The sequence below is a fragment of the Pyrgilauda ruficollis genome, unplaced genomic scaffold (genome assembly GCF_017590135.1).
Source record: "Pyrgilauda ruficollis isolate IOZ18807 unplaced genomic scaffold, ASM1759013v1 scaffold32, whole genome shotgun sequence".
Taxonomy (NCBI): domain Eukaryota; kingdom Metazoa; phylum Chordata; class Aves; order Passeriformes; family Passeridae; genus Pyrgilauda; species Pyrgilauda ruficollis.
Window position 1 is genome coordinate 4,646,624 of NW_024524600.1, and position 19,113 is coordinate 4,665,736.

General features: G+C 37.1%; 1 protein-coding gene across 9 annotated transcripts in view; it reads left to right on the forward strand.

The window, feature by feature from the left end:
- Positions 1-19,113, forward strand: part of ATP2B1 (ATPase plasma membrane Ca2+ transporting 1) — a 58,789-nt gene that overhangs the window by 17,655 nt on the left and 22,021 nt on the right. For all 9 annotated transcript variants that reach the window (XM_041474247.1, XM_041474254.1, XM_041474255.1 and 6 more), the window contains exons 2-8: positions 8,535-8,946; positions 13,713-13,910; positions 14,728-14,982; positions 15,063-15,188; positions 15,567-15,710; positions 18,012-18,050; positions 18,394-18,555. In XM_041474247.1, coding sequence (XP_041330181.1) covers positions 8,742-8,946; positions 13,713-13,910; positions 14,728-14,982; positions 15,063-15,188; positions 15,567-15,710; positions 18,012-18,050; positions 18,394-18,555 — 1,129 coding nt within the window. In that variant the 5' untranslated portion in view covers positions 8,535-8,741. The remainder of the gene's footprint in view (positions 1-8,534; positions 8,947-13,712; positions 13,911-14,727; positions 14,983-15,062; positions 15,189-15,566; positions 15,711-18,011; positions 18,051-18,393; positions 18,556-19,113) is intronic.

A 19,113-nucleotide genomic window follows, 5' to 3' on the forward strand; every position in this document is an offset into this window, starting at 1 on the left:
AATCTCAGCTTTGTGCATTCTGTCTGCTAACAATGCTTATATATTCCCTGTCTGTGTTAAAGAAACAAAATCCTGAGAGTAGTATTTATTGTCTTATATTGGATGGTGGACATGGGATTGTCATGTGTGTACTGATCACAGAGCAGTTAATTTGCCATCATTCTACAGACAGCTATACTGCAGTAATGCTTCAATGTGTGTAAAACCATCCCTAACCAGCAACCAACCCTGCATAAATGAGAAACTTGGCAGTAGCTAGAAGTGTGTGACAATGCAGGGAGCATGACAACTTAGCCTTTAAGTGGGTGTCAGACATCAGAGAGATTGAAAAGATTGAAAAGTATTATCACTAGTTTTGAAACTGGAGATGTCCCTGAAGCATAAAGCACTATGTAGCCTTCAAAATCATAAAATATGTCAGATAATACCATGAGGTGAAGCCTACTGAACATGCTTCTTACATTGTACCAGAAAGAGGAGCCCAGTAGAATGGAATGGTGAGTTAAGCTCTCAATATCAAAGAGATGTAAAGGGATGACCAGTATAATCATAATAAAGAATTCTGCATGAGATTTCACTCTTGTGTTTCTGCAAAGCCATAGACTGGATTCTCAAATTTAAATATTGAGGTAAAAAACTCCTTACTTCTTACAAAAGAAAACACAAACCAAAAGGGACCCCTGAACCTCTTGACATAACTAGCAAGAGCAGCAAACTTGTGAAGTATTTCTTGAAGTGCTGCTCAAGTGTGGACTACTTATGATATTTGAACTTTAAAACCCTCTGTCTCCTTAGGAAGAGAAGATGGCAAACATAATTGCAGTTTTTGAAAGGGATTTTCTCGGAATGACTCTTTTAGCCAGTTTATTTGGTGTATTTCTGGCAGGCAGGAATTAATGACATTCAAGCTAGCATAGCTTTTAAATTATAGGTTTCTGAAGAAGTAAGGCTCTTTAAAGGTTTGAAGATAAGGGTATACTGTGGTCTGGCATTTCCAAAAGGCTTGTGAAAAATCTGGAGTTGAAGGTTCTCAAACTGCCTTGTTACAGGCCAAGAGGGAAGCTTCTTAAACTTTGACCACAAGAGGACAAAACATATATCCAATTTAGCATCATAGTGTGGGCTTATTGAGATGGGTGACCAAACCTGAGGTTTTTGTTTTATTTTTCTTACATTCCAGACACTTGCTTGGTGTTGGTTGGAATGATGATTTTGAGGATCATAAATGGATCCTTTACCACATTAATACCACAATTTGTATATTACCTACATATTTGTATATGAGCATATAGACTGTTTTGTGGTACTGTTTTTGCTTAGCAGTAAGCTAGTCCAAAGTAGCAAGAAAAGCCTTAAAACATTGCCTAAGTTAATTTTATTGCTCTAATAGAAAGGAATTGGTTATATATAGTGTCTTTATGGAAGTAATTTGGCTCAATCTCATAGGCATAAATATAGGCATAAATATTTCCTAGTAGTTTTAAGACTAACTTTAAATATATTTTGAAGTTTTCTGAATAGAAGAAAAATCAGGTAAGAATGGACTTTTGCCTGAAGGCTCATAAATCTAAAAAGCTTTTTGCATCTCTTTGATGTCATGAAGCATAATCACAGTCAAAAGCCCACTGCTCTGCATAAATGGATACTAGCATAAAATAATATTTTCTGAAAGAAAAAATGGAGAATGTTCAAATCAGGATGAAATGGTAGATATAAGTTCTGTGAAAAAAAGCTGAAAAAATTTCTCAAGACAAGTCATATACCTGTAGGAATAACTGATGAAGTCAGCTGCTGGTTTGCTGACATTATCAGAAGTGATACAGCTGGATGCATTGCACTGAACTCTAAACACAACAAGTAGCTGAAATCCAGGAATCCAGCTCCATCTCTGTTGGATGAAATTTGGTACCATCTCACTTTTCCTTTACTTGAAACTTAGTTGCATACAGTGATATCATATGCCTCATTTAACACACCTGTCAGGATTTGTGACCAGAACACATTTTGCACTTTGGGAATGCCAGTAAACTCTGTTGTAGTCTTATGATGCATAATTTTAGTGAGTTGGTTGCCATGCTACCACCCTATCTCTTTTTCGAAAAGTTCAGCTTTGTCTTGTCATTTTTGTCAATATGATTTTGACAAATGTTGATGGGAAAAGTGTGGTAAGTTGTTAATGAACCTAGTAATGTGAATATTTGTTAATGGATGACTTTACTACATTAAAAAAAAAAAAAACAAACCACTTTTAGGTTTATATATTTAGCTATTAATATGACAGATCTGTTAAAAGAACTTAGTTTACAGCATAATTATCCTAAACTGTGCAGGATTAAGAGACTTGAAATTCTCAGTCATCTTATTTAGAACTCTGTAGATCTGAAGGAAAGGAAAATATTGCTGGGCTTTGGGCAAACTTTTTTTCTTGCATTTTAAATACCAGCAGGTTTACCTTCAGCCATCAGCTGCCTTAATCCAAATTTTGGCAGCTTCGTTTACCTCAAGTTAGATGAGGAAGCTGACACACACAGTAAATGCATTTTAGTGTTTGAACACACTCAAAATGATTCTGGATGAGACAGAGTACCATCTAGATGTTAATTTTTTTTTTTTTTTTCCACTGGGATTATAATCCTAAACTAGAGTAACCTTTTATTGCAAACAGTCCTCTTGAATGTAGCCTTTAGTTTTTAGTGTCATCACAGAGCAGAAAGCAGATGAGTTTAGGAGAAAGAAGTACAGAGAAGGAAGCTTCAGGGCCAGTGGGTAGAGAAGACAGAAGCTGCCTGAGTGTTGATCAGAGCTGTGGACTGCAGAAAAGTGTTTTAAATGGTTACAAACTTGACACTTTTGCATGGTTTTGTCTTAAGTGTTTGTCATCTTGTGGCCAAGCCAGCAATGTGATATGAAATAGGTGACTATGAAACCCTAGTACTTCAAACACACAGAACACTTGTTGCTTTCTTTAATGATGATCACATTGGTTTTGTCTTCTGGGACTTTCCAGTGTGTCTCAAAGTCTGATGTTCCTTGAAAGTGGTCATAGGTTTTTCTGAAGCCCTTCTTGTTGCATTAGTCTGTCTATTTTTGGATCAGTAATATCTATTTGGTTACCTCAGAAAGCTAATGATTACTTTAAACACTTGATAAAATAGTTTCCTACTCAGACTATTCTATACAGCACTTTCTGGTCTTGTTTCTTAAACCAGGTGTCACTTCAGCTGGAGCTGAGTTGTTTAGTGAGTGGGGAGAGGCCGTGGCTTGGACAGGGCAGGGCAATACAAGCCTGTGCAGATGGTTGATGGCATAACAAAATGTCTGCCTGCTTGCTGGGCTCCTGGCAGAGGCTGCGGACCAAGCTGCTTTGTAAGAGAAGCTTATGTCCTTTGTGCCATAATAACTCACCTTCAAGGCTTGTAGAATTTTTCCTTGCTATTACCAAAACAGGAGGAAAATTATGCAGAACCTGTGTGTGAGCACTGCTAATTTGTACTACTACCAAACTGACTTCAGACCACTGAAGTCCTAATTTGTTTCCTATAATTTCAATAAGAAATGAATTCGGGGTCTTAAAGGAAAGAAACCACCAATGGATGAAATGGTTTCTACAAGTGTCAATCACAGTAGACAGCAGAAATCCCTTAGATTAAGTGCCATAAATCACAGAATCGCAGAATAATTTGGGTTGGAAAGGACCTGTAAATGTCGTCTTGTCTAACCTCCCTGCAGTGAGCAGGGACAATACCAGTGTTTAGATCCAATGCAGAATCTAGGCCAGTTTTTATTTCAGATAGGTAAGTACATCTGCTTCCCAGGAGATTAGGCTTCAGAATTAAATCAGATTTCTCTTTGAAAACTCGGCAAAAGTCGTGACCTTTGATGAATTTACTGTTTATAGCACATAAACTGTAATAACTGAAACTTGTCATTGCAACGCTGTTGGGCATAGGCTGGAGATGGTATGCTAAAAACTTTGTTCGTACCCTTTGCCTCTTAGTTCTTCAGTCCACCTGTACATGTCTCTTCATAAACCAGGCTGTCTGTTTTCTCTAAAACAATAGCATGGCACTGAAGTTATTAACTCCTGTTTGTTCAGTCAGGCACATTTTAACTTACAGAATAGTGACTTGTAAATGCATACTGTTCTGTATTTATATTTTGCCTCATTGTAATACTATTCCATTATAATAATATTGCAGACAACTTCCCTTCTTTCTTCCCCCCACCGCTGCAATGTTATGTGATGAATTGAAGCTGTGGATCACACCCAAACTGAAGTATGCAAGAGCATATTATATGTTTTCAATATCTTTGAAGCTGTAGGCAGGTTAAAAGTCATGACAACTGAAACATATGGAGATGGTTTTTATCACAACAGCTTCTTGATATACAGATCTGTCTGGTATTCATTGAACTAATTAGATTAAACAAAGGCTTTCCTGAGATAATCACTTTGCAAGCCCTTTCCTATATTACAGGGCCCAGTTTTAGTTGTTGCTGAGGGTCAAATGCTATCAGCTAATGCTCAGTGTCTGAATGCATACTGTTCAAGCAGATGTATAAATTAAATTGAATGACACAAGATTTATAATTGCTGGAGCTTTGACTCTTGAGGTATGAGTGTGCTTAAGTGTTTTAATATTAAGAAAATTGTGTTTCCTTGTAGGTTAGTGAAGCAAGTATTAAAGGTAAATGTAATCTTAGGAAAAGCTTGGATAAGCGTCTAAGGTAGGCTAGGTCCTGTGCGTCTGGGCAATAGTAATTGTGCCACCAGAGAAACACTTCAAAAAACATGTTGCAGCTTCTAATTTGGTCAGTGCAGAATGTTCTGGTAGCACTAAATAGATAAGTAATCTATAGTCTCTTCATGCTTTGGTGGGCATCTTTACATGTAGACTTCTGCTTAGAGCTTTTCCTTTCTCCAGTCCAACTACAGAAGCTTATGATATTGAACTTCCATCACGGGCAGAGTTGTCTAACCTTTGTTTAATGGGTTATGGGTTTGAATTAGTGTCTTTGTTTGGTAAAAAACACAGTCCCTTAGCAATAAACAGTGATTTGATTTGGGTAAGGAAGTTATTCCTCATAAGCAGCTACAATGATATGATGTGTCAGTGAAGTTACTACAACCAAAGAGCAGCAAGGTATTCTCAGAGATATTTATATAAGTATCTGAATCCTATCTATGAGAGTATGTGCTGCTACTGAAATTGCCTCTGCAGTTCAAGTTTTTTAGTCACTTTTGTGTGACAGAGAATAGCTTTTAAAGTTATTCCTAGTCTCAGTGATATAAAGGGATAAACCAAGTGTTGGTGATAAAGTATTATCCAAAAGTTGATGTGTCTAATGAAAGGTAGACATCTTAATAATTTTGTATGCAGCTTGTTTAAGCTGGGCACTAACACAAAACTTCAACTGAATTAAACTTTAAATAGGCTGAAAATTCAGCATTGGTGTATAAATGAGTTTTAGCATGATAACTGTTTCCTGAATTTAAAATTTGAGATATTAAATTGGAAGATTGAGGTGAGTTGCTTTAAACTATAGTGCTTCAGAGCTCATGCTATTCAGTTATTTCAAATGACTGATGCAATAACTGAGAACTGAAACACAGGTCAAAACAAATAAAATATTTCATTAGTTGAGAAGATAAATACTATTAGATGATCTTTTAGCTTTAAAATGCGCTTCTTTTTATGCTACTAAATTTCAGTTGTAATAGTTTCACTATGCATCACCACTAATGTTACAAAAGTGGACCCTTGGAACTTGCTGTAACAAGAACTGATTGAATGTTGCAAGATTTTACATCAAAACTGCATTAAGGATATTTCTTAAAGAAAGTTTCTTTGCTGATTCCTACAGAAAAATCTGTGTTAGACTAAGTCCATCCTGTGCCTGTATGACAAGCAGCTATTGTGCTCTCTGTTGAAATGTCTGGTAAAAATGGACTACTGAAGCAGATGCTGGTCTGATTTTGTGTAAAAATTAATAATGCTTAATCAAATTTTTGTGATCTGGAGCAACACTGCACTTGTTCCATATTCAGAATTTGAAGTCTTCACGCTGTTCCTTTCAATTTTCCGTAGTTCTTTGCTAACATGGATGTACCAAATAATTTGTGTGACTACTAGAGCTGATCTGTATAACTGCACTGTTTTTGTAGTTAATGAATGCTTATTGAATTTGCCTGTGAACCCTAAGGGTCCATTGGTATGTTAAGACAGCATTTAGAGCGTAGGAGGACTCCCTTCACTATAAACTTATTAATTACTAGTCTGGATTATTACTTACTAGTAAAAATTTATATAGATGCATGGAGAAGTTAGAACTGGAGTGCAAAGCACACTGAGTTGTGACTAAGCAGGGTGACTGCTCTTCAATTTAGTTGCATATGAAAGCAAGTTCGGCCCATTCTATGCATATATATGGAGAGAGAAAGCCCTAAAACTTTTTGATGACAAGTGAACAGTGATTAGAGCTGTAGCTTTTCCTATCCTTTTCTCTTGGATTTGGGTGTATTTGGGCATCAAGTACAGGGCTCCTGCTAGAGGCTTGAACAGAGCTTTGCTTAATTAAAATTAAATCAAGTTTGATGTAATTGGTTGTGGGGCCTTCTGCTTGGTCTATTTTTGCCTAATTAGCAGCTGCAGCATCTTCTCCATAGCTATACAAACTCATTTGCCTGATCTGCTTCTTGTTACACTGTCATAGCTTATGATCAGATGCCAGCTGATAAATCCTCCTAGGCTACCAGCTGGACAACAACATCTAGCTTTTGGGTATTAGATAACAATGTGACATGTCTTTTAAAGAAAACTCTTTCATACACGGTTTGCATGAAATTCTTTACATGCAGAACAGAACTCATTAGAGTCTTAATCAAAACTTCATCTTAGCGTGCAGGTTAACACTATCATCATGGACTCTTCAACTGTTGCAACATTTTCTTGCAAGTAACAGAGAAAACAAGATTTAAAATTAATTTTTAAATTAAGAGCTTTTTTGATGTTATAGAATATTGGAAGTTTTAAGCATGTGAATATTGATTGCTTTATGCTTTTTGTCACTCTCTGGAGAACAGCCATGGACAGTGGCTTTCTCAGAATCTCCTGTGACAGGAAGAGAAGAGCAGTTGCAGTTGTAGAAGTGGTAGTTCTGCCAGAGATGGACCTGTCACTTGTGGTTAGGTGACATCAGTTCAGGGGTTTACAGTGTCAGTGGCTGTTCTCAGGGCAAACAAAGTACTTTGGTAAAGTGGCGTGGTACTTTAAATGGTAGATTTAGTATAGCTGCAACTGATTGTTTCCAGAGCAGAAATCTGAGTCTTTCCTGGAACCAAGACCCAAATTTCTGGTAATTGGGTGCTTATACCTTTACTTCAACATAGACTCAGCAGTTCAGCCAAACAGTCCTCTAACCTGGCAGGGAAGTAGCTAGAAATCTTTTGTTTGCTGATGCTTTGCCTTCATATTTTGCCTTTGCTAAGCATATGACACCTGAGGGTATTGTTGACCTGAAAGTGTCCAAGTTATTGTTCACCTGAGTCTGGCAGTCATGTTTTGTGGGGGAATATGTTGTTACATGTGCTCATTACACTTCATTATGCCAATAAAGTTGATTTACGTGATCAGAAGTCTGGTTTTGGCACACAGCAAATCTTCACACAGGCATGAGGAGTTTGTACACTGTTGTGTAGCCTCATGTGTATGTGCAAGATATGTCAGCTGAGCAGGGATTAGGAGTAGAATTAGCTATAGAGTCCTGTGGCTAGATGATAATTTCTCAGCTACAATACATTGATCATCAGATGGAAGAACTGCTCTCAGTCTGCTCATCCCTTGTGCAGAAAGGTGGTATTGTGCAATTTAATTCTTCAAAGAATTAAATGGAGACACTCTGCAAGGCTTGAGCTGTGATGAAGTGGGCTAGAGCAGGGTTAAAACTGTATGGACGTGAAAAATTCATTAAGAGCTAGGTCTACCTGAAGATATAATCCAATTTAGAATACAAAAGTATTTCATGTGTAAGCTAGCTTAGTGTTGAAGTTTTTTCTTGAAGTTTGCACAAATGAATTAATGGGAACACAAAAAAAAAAATTGCTCTTCCCAAACTCTGAGGTGAGGGCATCATTGGAAAGTGGGAATTTTTAACCTGAGCATGTTCTTTCCCCATGTGACATCACTAATGGATGCTACAAGCTCCATTTCCCTGGAAACAGATTTAATTTTAGGTATTTTTAAAGGTTGCTGCTTGATGATGAACCATACGGACATTTGAAGGAAAATGCCAGTGTTCAAGGCAACAGTTGTTACAAAGTTAATGATTTAAGGAAATCCAATAATACAAGGTTGTTTTGGGGTGGGAAACATCCATTTTCTTCCGCTCTTGCCTGCGGAATGCAAACTGAAAATATTATAGGAAATTAGAGAAGAAATTTGTTCTGTAACCTTAGTAGAAAGAATAGGGATTGTCTTACAATGCATTTCAGTATAGATGTTATGTAACTGAATGTGTATTTATTCTCTCCCTAGACTGTACATGCCTTTTGGCTTCGGGGAACAGAACGCACCATGGGACACCCTCAAAGATATCTCTCCAGACGGGCTCTCTTGCTTGGGTGATGTGTCTGCTCTCCTGACTGTCTTCATACCCAAAGGATTTATTTTCCTTTTGGAAATATTTTAAGTTGAAATTTTGTTCCTTGCTGGAAACTATCTACGCTAAAGACTGCATGCATCATGGGTGACATGGCAAACAACTCGGTTGCGTATAGCAGCGTAAAAAACGCTGTAAAAGAAGCTAATCATGGAGATTTTGGAGTTACTCTTGCAGAGCTCCGTTCTCTTATGGAACTTCGAGCTGCAGATGCACTGCATAAAATACAGGAATGCTATGGTGATGTACATGGCATCTGTACAAAGTTGAAAACTTCACCAAATGAAGGTAAGTAAATTTTAACACTCATTATTGGGGAAACTCCATTTATGAAAAGCCTTAGTCAGCAAACTGCTTTTTACTAGAACAAAATTTGTAAAAGCATTTTAGTGACCATAACAAAATATTGCTTCTTGTTCTTTTAAGAGAGAAGTATTCCATGGTAATAAGTAAGCAAGAGTTTTTTTTCAGTTGGTCTAGCTGCATGTGAGATGTTGTATTAATGAAGCTGCACTTGGAACAGAGTTCATTGATGTAGACATCCACATATGAAACAGCAGTGCAACACAGCAGTGTTCAACTCACTGTGAAAGCATCAGTTTTCTGAGTAGTTCATATGACCTATAGTTCACAGTTCAGATCATGCTGTTGTAGAGCCCAGGGTTTTAATATTCTAATGCAGGGCTTATTAATGCTTCTGTGTGGCTACCTAGTTCTTGGATTTGCTAATGCAGCAATTTTTAAAACTGATTACATGTTTGTGTTACGTTGGATTCTTAATAGCAGGATCTAGTTTTTAAATCTGCAGTATTTCTGTAGATCTCATTTGAGCTATGCAAGATAACTATCAATATAACTTGAAGCATTGACATTTACTCTTAGTGGAAGGTTTGCAAAGTGATTACACAATCTTACTCCTTAGAAATAAGCATCTCTGATGGAGTCTTTGTTTGACTAAGTGGCATTCTGTAAAATGTGGCTACACTGTGCTTTTGCTATCTAGATTATTACTCCAAGATAGACTGTATAAATGTGAAGAAATAAGTAAATAAATTTATTAAGTCTCCTTCTCGAGAACCCTGCAGAAGTTCTCCTTAAGACCTGGCTTTTTCTTACTGCTTTCTTCCAATGAAGTACTGCAGTATCTACATACTGTAGTACTTGCAGTAAACTGTACTTAAATAAAAATATGTAAAAACATTAACTGAAACACACTGTGAAGTCCTGCTGTTGAGAGCAATTGAGAATTACCAAAATCAAGATTTTGGCAAATTGTAGTGTCTCTGTATTTAAGGACTCACACAGATTTTAACCAATGTGGTGTCATGTCGGTAGCAGCAAAGCACCTCCTGTCTTAAACCTGGAGAGCCGTTGCTTTCTGTTCTTCAGAAATGCTATGGAAAGATTTGTCTTCTTGGACCAAGAACAGCCTACTAATGCCGTAAGGTACCTCTGGGTACATCTGCATTTAGCATGTTTTGGCTTGATCTGCTTTTGAAGCCAGATTTCCAGACTCCTGAAATTATCAGTAGATGAATTGTGTTCCTCTTACCAAACTGAAAGTAGCCAGCTGACATGGCTGAACTACCAGTGAATGGGAGTAGACCAATTTCAGGATGAAGAAGTTTGTAAATCACAAGGAGTACAAACTTCTGTCCCTTGGCAGTTGTAAAGCACAGTGCATGTGTGTGAAGCACTGTGGTGTATAAGCAGCGTAACACATCTCAGGAGCAATAGGCTCTCGTTACCCTGTTGACCTGTTGCATAGTATGGAAAGGCAGTTTCTTTTCTCCGTGAAAAGGGAGATAGTTTTCTACAACTGGGAATTGAACCGAGAGTTGAATTCTGTTGTACAGTGATCTGCAAAGCTAGAGATCCATTTTTAGGGCAAGCTAGGTGGACATACAATTTTACATAGCCACAGTGCACTAAGCACCAAACACCTCATATACTGCAGGATTTATGTTGTCTCTTAATATAACAAACATGCAGATTACTAAACCTGTCATGTGTCTGTGTACTAAAACTCAAGGGTTGGATGCCCTTTCCTGCAGACTGATTGTGCTGTACTGAGGGCTGTGTGATCAAGGCCTTTCACTTTCAAAAGGATTTGACATTTAGATGTACACTAAAATCAGTTACATACAGTCACTGACCTAATAGAAGGGCACTATCCTTTTTTAAGTGTGAGAGAAGCTCATAAACACACCAAAGACTCAACTGTTGAACATGTTAACAGGCTCAGAAAAGGTTAATTGAGTTAGAACAGCATCCGACAGAGGTGTCATTTTGACTCTAAACCACAACATGAAGTTTTAGAGAATCAGCCTCTCTGTCAGGTAACCTGCTATAAACTTTCTGGAGGTAGTACTGGAGAGCTCTTGTAAAGGTAGAACTAGGTCTCTGCTTTTGTCAAATTCTAACCGTAAGTATAGAAAGGGAGGCAATACTAAAGGAGAAAAGTCTAGGGAAGATCTTGCAGAAAACTGTTATGCATTATGCTAATACTAGCTCTCTAAAACCTCGTGTGTATTCCTGCAGGGCCCTAGGACACTTTTTCCTAATCATGTTTCCTTTATGACATGACACTCTTACCACTATGTAATTACCAGGGGCTTCACAGGAATAGTACAGGTAGTTCTGACATGGTGCACAGTGGATGAGTTCAGCTTGTTCCATTTCTTGCTGTGAAGTTGTTGACAATGTAAGAAAACATCTATTTTCAGGCAAAATTTGGATCAGACTTATCTGATTTGAAATGAGAAATGGGAACGATCCTTTACCAGTATTACTTTAAAAAAGGACACTGAGCAGACTTTACTGCTTACGTAAACTTTACTGCATATGTATGCAAATATGCAAAAAGAATGTTTGACATATCTTTAGTAGAAAAAGTCTGTCTAATATTCTGAACAGATATAGATATTTCTAATAAAATTTGAATATGAAGCATTAACTAGTCCCTTGTCTAATATTTTTCAAACTTAACCACAATTAATATAAACTAGTTAAGGTGCATAATTAAGAATATAATGGCAGTAGTTTTGATCTCAGGACTGTAGATTGTGAACTGTGAAATTGCCAGCTGTCTGGTAAATGTAGCAAGTTCAGTAATGGTGCATGGTGTATTATAGTGCATATGGTTTATAAATGTATATAAATGGGTTTTATATTTGCTAGGTTTATTTACCAATCTTCACTAAGTGGTTCTGATAGTAGCTTGACTTTATATGGCCTCATTTTGAAGCACTTTTCATTTTCAAAGACCTTTGTTGTACACTTCTGATGTTCTGCACTGTAGTACCCTGGAAAGGGAGGAAGAAAGTGATGTTGCTAATATTATGTAAATAAATTTCCAAACTCTGCCATGTTAAAGGAAAAGAGAAGTAATATCTTTTGCAAAATAGCAATATGGCCCAGCCTTTTGGAATGACCACGCTGTCCTGAGTTTCTGTAGATCCTGTAATGTATAGCTTGATTTTGAAAATAGTCTTGCAGTGCTCTTTGAGTTGCGAGTGAAAGTAAGCACCTTAAAGCTTGAACTGCAAGAAGTGTAAGGTTATGGCTAATGAGTACAATTTCTCCTTTCTATTAAACCTTCAAAGACGTGAATTCAAGGTGAATTGAAGACTGTTGGAATAAATGTAATATATCATATACACAGAGTATGTTTAGTTTCTCTTTTGAAGAGATCTGCATATAGTTTGCTTTTCAGTTAAGCGATTCCATAGCAGTTGTTAGCATTTAAAATTGAGCTTTGCAGTTCAGTAACTTTTTCAAAGTGTCTTGAAATATGTGATGATTCTCAAAAATGTCTGTTAGATGTGTTAAATACCCCCATTATTATGAAAGCCAGCTGCAGTGGCTACTGTTCTTATTTATTACCTAGCATGTTTGCAATGCATTTATCACTAAGCAGTTGGGTTGGCTACTAAAAAAAATTGCTACTAAAAAAATGATTGTCTTTCAGCTGGTGCTAATCATAACCTTGAGGTCAATATGATTGAAGTACCCAGACCTTTGCTCTGAACATGCCTTGAAGTTTGGCAATTTTGATTTGAAAAATGAGCTTAATTCTGAATGGTGGGTTAGTCAGCTGGAAATTTTTAGAGGAGTTGCCAGGAGATGTGCTCACGGAAGACCTTGAGTGCATGACCTTGCACTGAAAATACTTGGTATTCCTTTATTTTTAAGATCTTGGCAAGCTCTTGAAACATGCTGTAGCCTTTCGTGTAGATCCCTCACTCCTGTCTGCTAGTGTCCCTTAAGGATGGTACCAGAATTGAGACAGAGGAGGACTCAAATATGGCTATATGAAAGAAGATAGGTACAAAACTGAGGTGACAGACCCGGCATAGTGCTGAACATGGGCTCTCTCTGTGTGAGAGGAGATAGAAAGGGAAGCTTCAGAAGAGCAAATAACTACCACCACTCCAGGTGGAAACGGCATCATAAAGTGGTTGCATCTTTCCACGTGATGCCTGAAGAGAGCTTCAACCATTTTTATTAGTATTTTATATAATAATTATTATTGAAATATCATAATGATAATAGTTACATTTTTAATCATAATAAGCATCTCATTATAAATGTTACATTACTTTTAGGATCCTAGGATGTTGTGTCTGAATACAGAATCCCTACACTGGGAACCAGAGCTGCCTTCACGGGCTGTGGTCTTGCTAAAGCTTTATGGTGCTACTCAGTCTCAATAGTAGTAACTCTACTAATGATCTTGTCTTGCAAACTTGTTTACTTTGAACGAAGGTATGTGTGTTATTATTACTCTGTTCCTATGTCATATTAAGTGACATATTAAGCAGGTAGACCATCAACTTTATTTTTGCAAGGTGAGAATTGTAAAACATAGCTGGCTTCCTATAGTGACTCTGATTTAAGGTTATTACTTCTGTAATTATGTTTGAGATGTGGCTTTTTTTGGTTTTGTTACTGAAATATGGAGTGGGACTTGATTCCATGAGTGGGAAACTTCAGTCACTTCTAATGTGAGGGTGCAATGTGTGTGTCACTAACTTTATCTTATTGTTAAATAGGTTTAAGTGGAAATCCAGCAGATATAGAAAGGAGAGAAGCAGTTTTTGGGAAGAACTTTATACCTCCTAAAAAGCCAAAAACATTTCTTCAGTTAGTATGGGAAGCACTACAGGACGTTACACTAATTATATTAGAAATTGCAGCCGTAGTATCCTTGGGCCTTTCTTTTTACCAGCCTCCAGGAGGAAATGAATCATGTAAGTAAACTTCTTCAAAAGTAGGTATCTACTATTATTATACACCTGACTTTCCTGGTTCAACATGCCTATACTGTAAATCTGATGGGAGACAGTAAGTCAGTGGAAAAGCAGCTTATTGTTCCTTATTGAGAGCACATTACTAAAACTCTACCTTGCCTTAAAAGGGCAACATGCGATTTCCTTGGTCATGATCTGGTATTATTCTGACCAAAGGTAAATTGCAAGCAGCAGGAACAGGACTTACTTGAAATCCAGTCTCTGTGCTAGTGGGGTTTTTTTTTAGCTTTGCCTCAAATATTTAAGCAATTTATAATTTGCAGTCATGGTCTTTCTTTGGGGAGTCAGCAAGTCTTAAATTTTCCTTGATTTGTGCTGTGACACTGGTAACTTATAATTTAAGAAATGAAGCTATATTTTTACTTCTAAACAGAAAATAAAGGGATTGGGACTTCTTAACTGAATTTTTGCAGTGATATCTGGTTTGTTAAGACAAATGTGAAGTGGGATATGTTGACAAAGCAGAATGTTGTTTACCAGTTTGACATTCTTATGCCATCATTTAACAAAATAAGGACAGGAAACTTTATCAACTTCTCTTGTGTTCAGATAAGCAGTGTGGTTTAACTTCCTCAAGTTGCTCTAGCTTTCAGGTTCTTTAGCTTCTTTGTGTGTTACCCTTATGGAAATAAAGGTGAAATTGCAAAGAAAAATAGCATGGAAAATGTTTAGCAGCTATAAGTTTTTTGTTTGCCAAAACTTTCTTTGCTGAAATATCTTTGTGAACTTTCTTAAATCTAAAACCTGTTTTCTGCAGTATGTGGATCAGTAAATGTTGGTGAAGAAGAGGAGGAATCTGAAGCAGGTTGGATTGAAGGAGCAGCAATCCTCCTATCTGTAGTTTGTGTGGTATTAGTAACAGCTTTCAATGACTGGAGTAAAGAGAAACAATTTCGGGGATTGCAGAGCCGTATTGAACAAGAACAGAAATTCACAGTCATCAGAGGTGGCCAAGTCATCCAAATACCAGTAGCTGACATAATTGTTGGAGATATTGCACAAGTGAAATATGGTAAACATATTTTTAAAGTTGAACTTTCTTTTATTTTTAAAAAAGGAACTGCAGTCAACAAACCCAGTGATCTCTCGTAGGTGACCTTTTACCGGCTGATGGTGTACTCATTCAGGGAAATGACCTCAAAATTGATGAGAGCTCGCTGACTGGGGAATCTGATCATGTTAAGAAATCTCTGGACAGAGATCCCATGCTGCTGTCAGGTGTGTAGCGTTTGACAATTTTTGAATAAAGTAATTTGTTTCTGCAGTAAACTGGTTATTTAAAATGTTGTGGTTAAAACTAGCACATTGGTTTTTTATCTAGGTTGTCTCCTGAAACTATCCCAAACCAGTCCAAAAAGTACTGAACTTTGTTGGAGTGATCAGACCTATAAAACTGACTAATGTTTTGTGTAGTTGCTTATGGGTTTACTTTCCAGATAGCTTTGGCTGCTAAAGCTTTAGGGGAGCACAGTGGTACATATACACGGCTCAGAGTTTTGTCAAAGTCAAGTTTAAAAGCTTATTTCCTCAAAGTACTTGTGTTCCCTGCCATGTAACTGCTCACATCTCAGTGGAAATCCTGATTCAATCTTTCAGGTACACATGTGATGGAAGGCTCTGGAAGAATGGTGGTTACTGCTGTAGGTGTGAACTCTCAGACTGGAATAATTTTTACCTTACTTGGGGCTGGAGGAGATGAAGAGGAGAAGGAGAAGGAAAAAGAAAAGAAGGAAAAGAAAAGTAGGCATATTAATCTTAAATATCTTGGTGGGGGAGTTGGAGAGGGGATGGTGGTGAACTTTTGAATATTACTGGATAAAAGCATGTTCCAGTCATCCAAAGCCAGAAAGCTTTTTTAAAAACTCATACCTTCTGTAGGTTTCACAGGAAAAACAACTTAGGTCCAGTGACCTGAGAGTGCACCACTACTACTAACTCTTGTCACATGGAATTTAGTTAAACTTCAGATCCCATTGATCAGTCAGAGTTTGGAAATTTGCAATTGCTCACCAGCCATGCATACCATGTATAAATGGTTAAACTCTCATCTTGTGTAACTTCAAGGCACACTGATGTCTAATAGCAAGTACTTGTTTATGGAAAACAAGTTATTATGAAGTTCAACCTAATAAGTATCTAGTGGTACTTTTAAGTGATCTTTTTATCAGAGGGATACAAGACACTAATGGAAAATTCACACAGAAATGTGTTTAAGTTTCTCAGAGACTTTCAAACTCTAGGCAATTGCTAAAATGTGTGCTCTGTGCAGGAATTGAGATTGAAGTTTTTTTGTCTTGTCCTAACCCACAATTCTGACCCTTCTTAAAACTTGAAAAAAACTAGTGAGTTTCTTTAAAAGTTAGAAAAATGTTACAAGAAGCATTGAAAGTTCTAAGTGAGTTTCAAGCTCAAGCATGACAGTGAACAGAAAAAGCTGACCTGCAGCACTTGCAGTCATTAGTGTGAAAGTTGCCGTCCTGTGCCTTCCCCTTACAGAGGAAGGAGAAGGGAACAAATAACAGTACCAGCTGCTACAGGAGATACGGAGTGGATTATAGCTTTTATTAATATTCTGCCAGTGTTTATTATCGTAGAAGCAGAAGTCTCTTTGACAAGTAGTGTTTTGGTGTATCCTCGGACCCAAGCACTATTGGGGTTTTTTTGTATCCCAAGATAGATAGGTTCCTGTTTCCCTTAAGTTAGGTGCCTAATAAGATTCTCCTTGATAAAACTCAGGTTAAACTAAATTAACTTCTCTGTGAATGTTAAGGAGATTAAAGGGACTATATTTAGCTGGCTGTGTATGGCACGATTCAGAGTGAAAGCAAATGTATGTACAAGGAGTTACAAGTAACTCAAATGTAGAACTTTGCTCTTGAAAGAGGAAGAGGGGAACTGGGGAGAACAAATACAAAATCAGGAAACAATGATGAGTTCTTAAGAAGTCTGAGGTGGCATCTTCTGGAGAAAGTGAACATGCTTTTTTTTTTTTTGGTTTTTTTTTTCTGTTCAGCTGTTGTGAGAATGCTGGGAGAAATCTTACGTATAGAAATCAGACTGTGTCTACAGTAATGGTGTAGTGGAGATATTAAATGTCATGCCAGACAGGCTGCTTGATAATTTGATTTTCTTCTACTTGAGTACTCTTGAAAATTTCCATCTACATAACCTAAGGCCAAAGAGTTGGTGAATTACCAGTAATACTGAAAATGTTTGGGTTTTGTTCTAAGTTGCTCAATTTTGTGCTTTCATTTCAGCTTATCACAAACAGTAATTATAACCCTTGCTTTCTCTACTCAGAAATAAAGTTTGTCACTTTCAAGCCCCCAAAAACAACACACGATGTGTTAGTCTTCCAATCTTTAATATTTCAGTTGTTCAATTCTTTCATTATTTCACTGACCTTTATGTTGAGCCCCATTTCTGAACACAGGTAGGAGTGATATTTTATTATGCACTTGAGCTATTCTCACCATGATGTATGGTATATTGCCTACAGATTTGTGCTTGTGTTTGTGTAAATAGTAATCCAGTAATCCAGTGCTGTACCTCCATTAAGCTTTGCTATGGATTTATTAATTTTTATACCACAGTAGTTTCTGTAATGTTGTACAAAACAGATTCTCAAAGTGAGACCTTGCGGTTTATTTACAGAGGTAGTCAGATACTGGTGGCAAGTGTTGGAAGACTACAGCAAGATAGAGGCTTCCAAAATCACTGAATTGTCACAAATATCTTTCCTAGAAAAGCATGTCAGGAAGTCTTTTGTAAAGCTTTCTTCACAAGCCGTGTCAGTATCAGTAATTTGTGCAAACTCAACCATGGTAGATTAACACTGCAGCAGTCTTGTATGGGAAAAGTAAAATCCAAAAAGTGCCATGAGCTGTTTCTGTGAGCTGACTTACATGTTTTTTTTTTGTTTTTTTTTTAATGCAGTTTCCTGTTTTAGCAAAGTATTGTAGTTATTGTATAAAAACATAAATAAAAAAATGAATTCTGCACAGCCAGCTTAAAACACAAACTTGTTTCCCTCTCTGACAGGTAAAAAGCAAGATGGAGCTGTTGAAAACCGTAACAAAGGTAAATGCAGGTTCTTTGATTCTTTCTTGCAAGTCTCTTTTCTAAGAGTATAGATGAATACAGACTTCCCTATAAAAATGCATATTGAATGCTTATATCCAAAGTGCTTATGGTAAAGATGGCATAATTGAATCTGCCCAAAACAGATGCTTCACTGAACCTGATATTCTTTCACCAATACACAATACACTTATTTAAACATTCATGTGAAGTGTTGCCTCTCTGGATACAAGATCATTCTCTGTGCTATTATATTTAGTGGAGCTGTGTATTAAGCTTTTTAGGTATCTTTGATTTGGAAGACTCACCAATGACTAAACTTCTTTTTGATCTTAACTTCTAGCTAAAGCTCAGGATGGAGCAGCCATGGAAATGCAACCACTGAAGAGTGAGGATGGTGGAGATGGAGATGAGAAAGACAAGAAGAAAGCAAATTTGCCAAAGAAGGAAAAGTCAGTTCTCCAAGGCAAACTCACAAAGCTCGCAGTTCAGATTGGCAAAGCAGGTACAATGTCTCAGTACTCTCCTCATGATGATGTCATGTTAAAAAAAGTTGGAACATGCATAGTTTGGGAGGAGATAAAATAATCAAACCACTCAAGGCTGGCTACTTAAGTGCAAAATTGTAATGCATGTAAGTATGCTGCTGTGCCTGAGTATGCTGATGGCCTCTCAGGCTCTGTCATGTGGATGGCTTTTATTTTTCCCTAATTTAAATAGAGTCAGGCTTTCAAGTGCCAGCTTCTAGGAGGGAAAATTCCAACTTCATAACATTGGACAACTGTTACGAAAGATCTTTTTAGGTTAGATACAGCATTTAGCAATGTACCAAGAGAACTGTAACTTGAGTGAAGCCTGGAAAATGTGGTACAGTCAACGAGGTTATCTCTAGTACTTTCAGAGGCTTAGAGTTTTCCACTTAACATATGCCTTGCTGATACATAATATTTTTATTGACTTCCTACTTTTCTATCAGCTAATATTCAGCTGCCTTGTCAAAATCTTTGGTAGATTGTTGCTTCTTGAAAGTAGGCTAAAACAACAGTGAAGTTCAGTATAAAAT